At 33.0% G+C, this 6,454-nt stretch overlaps 1 protein-coding gene across 2 annotated transcripts; it reads left to right on the forward strand.

The window, feature by feature from the left end:
* Nucleotides 1–286: 286 nt before the first annotated feature.
* LOC100791604 (bifunctional protein FolD 1, mitochondrial) lies at nucleotides 287–5,349 on the forward strand. 2 transcript variants are annotated; one of them, XM_006576212.3, is made up of 6 exons: nucleotides 287–439; nucleotides 1,172–1,399; nucleotides 2,311–2,627; nucleotides 4,483–4,719; nucleotides 4,817–4,984; nucleotides 5,063–5,349. In XM_006576212.3, exons 2-6 carry the CDS (start codon nucleotides 1,207–1,209, stop codon nucleotides 5,231–5,233), a joined length of 1,086 nt encoding a protein of 361 aa, XP_006576275.1. In that variant the 5' UTR covers nucleotides 287–439; nucleotides 1,172–1,206; the 3' UTR covers nucleotides 5,234–5,349. The 2 variants fall into 2 exon arrangements, with proteins under 2 accessions (XP_006576275.1, XP_003521487.1); XM_003521439.4 differs by having other exon boundaries at nucleotides 287–426.
* The last annotated feature ends 1,105 nt before the right edge of the window (nucleotides 5,350–6,454 follow it).

Below are 6,454 nucleotides of genomic sequence, written 5' to 3' on the forward strand. Positions count from 1 at the left end.
GTTAGTAAGTATGAAGGCTTTATTTAGTAAATTTATATTATAAAATGGTCAACAATTTTATAGCGACAAAAATTGTAAAAAACGAACTAACTAAATTGTAAAAGATTGATTTGATTCAGTTTAAATTTTATTTTAAATGAAAATTAGATCAAACTAAATTGCATATTTTTTAAATTTTGGTTCATGATAAAAAAAATGGAAACAAAATGCAAACACCCCTAACAAAAATTACTTAAAGTATTAGCCAAACCCATTAAAGAGGCTTTTTCTTTAGTGGTCATTTTTAACCGTCAGATATATTAGTAAGAAATTCAAAGGAGGAGATTGAAGAGCGTATACAAATTAAAGCCCTCGTCGCTTCACAGCGGCGAGCAGTCTTAAACTGCTTATCCCGGAAAATCACGACGACAACACAACACCCAACTGGTCTGTGACTGAGGTGCCTTCATAGCATCCTTTTTCTGATTGCTTTTCTTTGCCGTCAAATTAAGTTAATTTCGTAATTCATAGGGTGTTTCAAGTTTAATTTATCATATCACTGAAAGGGTTGAGTTAAATCTACCATCTGTTCATATTATTGTAATACTGTTAGAACGACAAATGCATCTCAATCTCACCTGTGTTTCACATAGCAAATGGATCAAGAAGGGCGTATATTTAGTCTTTAAACGTTTTAATTTGACTAGGCTGCGTGATATTATACATTTACGGTTCTATATGTTTTTCTATGCTTGAAAAAATTTGCATCAGTGTCGTAGGCTGGCAGTATGTCTGCTTATCTAGTTACAGTCAATTTGAATCTCAGGCTTTGGCCCTTGGGTAACTTTTATTTGTCCACGATCTTGTATAGGTTCACCATGTCATTTGAACTTTTCTCCCTTGTTTAAACGTATGTCAATTCAGTTTAACTCTTAACTACTACCTAAATTAAAGTTATAAAGATTGATAGTATGCATGGTCAGTGTACAAAGCCAATCAGAAATCATTCTTGCTATGAATTTTAAGCAATTATTATAAAAGTCAAGGTTTATGATTGAATTACAGTGTAAAAGACCTCCACACATGTACTTGTTTTTTTCAATTCCACCGCCTATGTTTATTGTTAAACCTTGTATAGAAAGAGTAAAATACACACAGAGAGATAATTGATTCCATGATAAACTTGCTGCAGGCAGCAATGGTGCTGATGACAGCTTCATAAGTATAATGGGCTTGGTCACTGTTACATGGACAAATTATCTAAAAAAGCGTATTCCACTAAGAATAAGGTTTCTTCATACCTTGAAAGGTAATCAAATAGGCCAAATTTTAATGTCTCCACCTCTTGCATCTCTGGACCTTCCTGACATCTGGAGTCCTATTTCTTCATGTCGGAGTATTCCAGCAATACATAAAAGCTGTACGTAACTAAGTATCTTATTCCCTTGGAATGACTATACTTTTATTTACTTTTGTTTTGTTCTTAAATTTTATAACTTTAGATGTTTTGCTGCTGTTCAACTTTAGTTTTTTTACTTAATTGAGTAAAACCTGGGTTTTGCTGTCATTTGTAGACTCCTCCAGACATGTGTATTACTTCCAATTCTCTTCCAAAGTAAAATGTCTAGTCACTCTTCTCTTTTTCCAAGTATTGACAGATCAAGAGGGTCTATATTTGATTACTAGGTTTATTCAATTTCATCAGTGTGTAACAATCATTTCTTTAATGAAAGGCAACAACTACAAATGGTCCTCTTAAGACCTTTGAAGGAAAGGAAAGCAAAATAAACCACATGGTGGCTAGAAGTACGGCTCTGCAAGATTCACATGCTTAAGAAGAATACAACATTACAATAAGCTCTACTGGATCAGTTTATGAAAAATGCTTGGAATACACTCTTTTAAACACACTCTCTTTTATTGGTTGAAATTTATTGAAAATCACAATATTTTGTAGTTCCCCCATCTTATTTAATGAACCTCATGATTTTGTAGTTTTTAATAAATTTTAATAGTAGGGTGTGTATTAGAGAGTGTGTTGGTAACAATCCTCTTAATTTGTTTCTCCAAATCATATGCTAAGTGCTAACAAACTGTTAGGCTCTGTATGTTACCTTGTAATTAGCAGCCTTGATTGATTGCAATAAAAGCTATGAATATGAGATTAACTGTGTAGCTTTACACAATGTCCTTCAAACTCTTTGGCTTTTATACCTATGAATAGATTATTAAAATTTCCGTTGTTTTCTTTATCTTGTATTATGCATTCTTAACTTACTTGTTTCCATTTCATTCCGTAAGATACTGAATTGAGATTGATGTTTGCCTCAGTTAATGAGCAGACTACTGTAGTGCTTGATGGAAAGTTGATATCCATGGAAATCAGATCAAAAATAGCTGCTAAGGTAAGACAAATGAAGAAAGGCCTAGGAAAAGTTCCTGGATTAGCTGTAATCTTAGTGGGCCAAAGAAGGGATTCTCAAACTTACGTTCGCAACAAGATAATGGCCTGTGAAGAAGTTGGAATCAAGTCTTTGGTGACTGAATTACCCACTGATTGTGCAGTAACAGATGTTCAAAATGCCATCATGAGATTTAACAAAGATCCATCCATTCATGGTATTCTTGTGCAACTTCCTCTACCGCAAGTAATTTCTGAATCTATGACTTTTTACAATAAATTAGATGGACTTCAGTATTTGCTGAGTGTTCATATTCAAGAAAAAGGCGTACTATTTCAAACTTTTTTCTTTTTGGGAAATGGTCAACCAGTGAAGTATTTTTTGAGCTAGGACCTATAATTACAATTGGTTTACTCTGAAAGGAGAGGGCTTTAGCCTCTGAATTACCAATTTATCGTGTGAATTGTAAAAAAAAAAAAAAAAAGCACACTCCAAAATAACACTCACAGAAATCTTAGAATTTGATTTTGTTTTTGTTAGAATATCAGAAGATATCTCAAGATGTATTTATTTTGTCATAGCAGAGATTTTTTTTATAATTTCTATTTTGTGATTTTTAAATTTCATAATATTTCTTGATTTGTTCCCTTATTCGATTTTCTTCAAAACTTTCTGTGATAGTTTAACACTTTTTTCTTTTGATTTGATTTGTTGCACCAACAAAGCAAGCCAACCCTCTGTTTTTCTTTTCAATCTATTTCTTTCCTTCTTTTCCGTACCTTATATGATCTCGTTTTATTTTTTAATTTCTGTTGAGATATTACAAAGATATCCTAGGAGATATGATACAAATTTGATTTAGTTGACTTGTTCCTATTTATATCTGATTTAATTTGTATGTATGTGGATGGCTTGCTTTCAGGAAATTTTCTATACATTATCTAATTAGGATCATATCTTTAGATCTAGCTCCATTCTTTCCTTATTTTGGCTTCTTGTATCTATATGTTGATAGTTGATACACATCCTGTATACGGTTTAAGCTATCACGAATATACATACCCTTTACTCTTTAGTCTTCTGCTCAGGTATGAAGTATTTACTTTTCTCTTCATACTTATTTAAGCAGCTTTGGTGTCATGCATATGTATTTTCCGTGATGGGAATCTAGGTTAATGCACTATATTTTTAAAAACATGTAAACCCCCATGAAAGGAACAAGCAAAAAAACTTAAGGTCTGGGATAGCAACAAAATCCACAAATTCATGGATGTTTTGTGATTTCAGGAGCATCAAATGTAATGAGGAGGACAACAAATCCATTCACCATGATCTACTATGCAAAAGGGCAAGTAGCATCAATATTGGTTCAAATTCGATTCCTGAGCACATTGCTTAGCAGTGAAATTGTCCTGCTGTAGAAAGCTTAGGTTATAAGTCAAAAGTCACGTCAGCTCTATAGAAAACTGTCTTGAACATCATTTTTTCAAGAGTAAAGTCAGAACGACCAGCTCTCTTATCAAGAGTAATTGATTTTATTTCTTCTTTTCGATGATCAGTTTTCTGATTTTAGATAGCACACACATTCTGCTTTGACTACAATGGTTATCCATTACCTGTACATCATTTCCCACTCACAACACACCTAACCCAATGTTACTCGCTGGAACAAAACAATTACATACCCGAAGATCTTTTACATAACTAGAAAGCACCTCTTACTCTTACTTAAACCAGCTAAACACAGGTGTATCACAAGCAACAAGACATCCTCATGTGCATCTTTGGAGACAAAATTTGATGCTATCGTGAAAAAAGGAACATGGGGAATAAAATAGATACTATACTTATATCAATAGCATTTATGCTATCGTGTAAACAAATTTGATGATATTGATAAAATAAATTTTTGTTAATCTAAATTTGGTCGTTTGGAGTTGTTTGCAGGTGAAATATATTTTTTCATCATTATTTTTCTGTACAACTAGTTGTTTACATGCCAGCTGTACATTCATAGCAAACAACTAAACAATTGTGGATTAGCATACATTCATATTAGCTGATTTAGTGTGATTGACTTATTGCTAAACGTTTGGGCCAGCATCTAGATGAGGAAAAAGTTTTGGATGCTGTATGTCTAGAAAAAGATGTGGATGGTTTCCATCCCCTTAATATGGGGAATCTTGCCATAAGAGGAAGGGAGCCACTGTTTACTCCTTGTACTCCAAAGGGCTGTATTGAGTTATTGATCAGATCAGGAGTCGAGATTATGGGAAAAAAAGCCGTAGTGATTGGAACAAGTAATATTGTGGGTTTGCCAGCATCCTTGTTATTGCAGGTAAAACATGCATTTCAGTTAGAAGCCTGAAATCATGGCTTATTTACTTTTTCGTTTCCTTCTGCATGAATATGTGATATCGTTTATATGTTGGCAGAGACACCATGCAACAGTCACTGTCATACATGCCTTCACACAAAACCCTGAACAGATCACCTCAGAAGCTGATATTGTAGTTTCAGCTGCTGGAGTGCCTAATTTGGTCCGTGGGAACTGGATAAAACCTGGTGCAGCTGTGATCGATGTTGGTACAACTCCGGTTGAGGTAAGTTGCCGTTTACGACTTAAGACAGGTTTTTCATATTTTGCTTGACTAACCAAGTATAAGAATTAAATGTTTCAGGATCCTGGCTGCGAGGATGGTTATCGCCTCGCAGGTGACGTATGCTATGAAGAGGCCGTAAAAGTGGCATCCATTATTACTCCTGTGCCTGGCGGGGTTGGGCCTATGACCGTTGCTATGCTACTATGTAATACATTAGATTCTGCAAAGCGCATGCTCAATTTTAGTTGACCCCTACCCCTCTTGAAACTACAATACTTCGTTCAAGGTCATTTTTAGCATGGATTGAGTTTAAAAACTGGAATTCTTTTTTAACAGTTTTCGTAATGCACGTATTCTTGCTGATAGTCTAGCTTCTGCCATGCGAGTTTTATTTTGAACCTTGGATCGTATTAAGGTATTATTGCCAGATACGTATTCAGTTTATTCGTTAGAATCATAGGGATTGCTTTCAGCCAGAAGGTAATAAATTGGAATATATTATAAACATTTTCAATCCCATTCGCAGGCCTTTAAATTTAACAACAACAAAGAAAAAAATTGGTACGAATTTTTTATAAATGAACTTTTCACTGGTTTTAACGTCTTTCAAAATATTTATAACGTCTATTTTCCAGTTTTATATCGAAGGATATTACTTATAGAGATATGTACAATAAAACATGTAAATGTTTCTTGTTGGTAAGGCTAGCGGGTTGTGCTTTAGTGAGGCATAACCTATCTTTAGATATTCTTTTTTCATATACATTAAAAATATATTCGATAAGATATTTCAGTTAATTTTTAATTTTTACTAACTGAAAAATTTATTTGACTGCTTGATAAATTTTTTTTAATAACTTCTTAGTAGTCTCTAATGTTTTTTAAAACACTACTTGAAGTGGTATTTTTTAAAACGTTAGCTTCTTATTTTTTATATTTTCTTTCATATGTATCTTCAATATATTTATTCGACTTGTTACCTTTTTTAAATAAATTGTGATTTTATTATTATTTTATATTTTTCAACTACTTCTATAATTAATTTTATTGAACCCTTTTAATTTAATAAGTTGATTTTTTCAGTTTTTAACTTTCAACTAACTCTTCAAGTTTCAATTAACTTTCCAACTTTCAATTAACTTTCCAACTGATTTTGTCAAACATAATATAAGATATAAATATGGATGACTGGATGTAATGAAATATAGTGGTAGTTTTTAACCACTACTATTTGATAATAATTGCAATAGAGGGATTGTCACAATAGAGTTGTAGAATCACAAAATGCAACAAGGATAAAGTGAACGAACTACCTCAACAATGGCTCAGAAGACAATTGGATGGAGAAAGAAGGAAATAAGGACTCATCATAGGAAAAGGAACGGTCCCAGCAAAGATTTTCTCAATTTTTCAGTTACGGACTGATAACTGCAAAATCTGAGCTAATTTGATAGTTAATTTTGGCTAATA

Source organism: Glycine max, chromosome 3 (assembly GCF_000004515.6).
Source record: "Glycine max cultivar Williams 82 chromosome 3, Glycine_max_v4.0, whole genome shotgun sequence".
Taxonomy (NCBI): domain Eukaryota; kingdom Viridiplantae; phylum Streptophyta; class Magnoliopsida; order Fabales; family Fabaceae; genus Glycine; species Glycine max.

Bases quoted from the DNA above. Each gene is read 5' to 3' on its own strand.
- LOC100791604 (XM_006576212.3), top strand. From the start codon at position 1,207: ATGGGCTTGGTCACTGTTACATGGACAAATTATCTAAAAAAGCGTATT. The intron at 2,628-4,482 runs GTAATTTCTGAA...CGTTTGGGCCAG, and splicing joins TGCAACTTCCTCTACCGCAA to CATCTAGATGAGGAAAAAGT. The intron at 4,720-4,816 runs GTAAAACATGCA...ATATGTTGGCAG, and splicing joins CAGCATCCTTGTTATTGCAG to AGACACCATGCAACAGTCAC.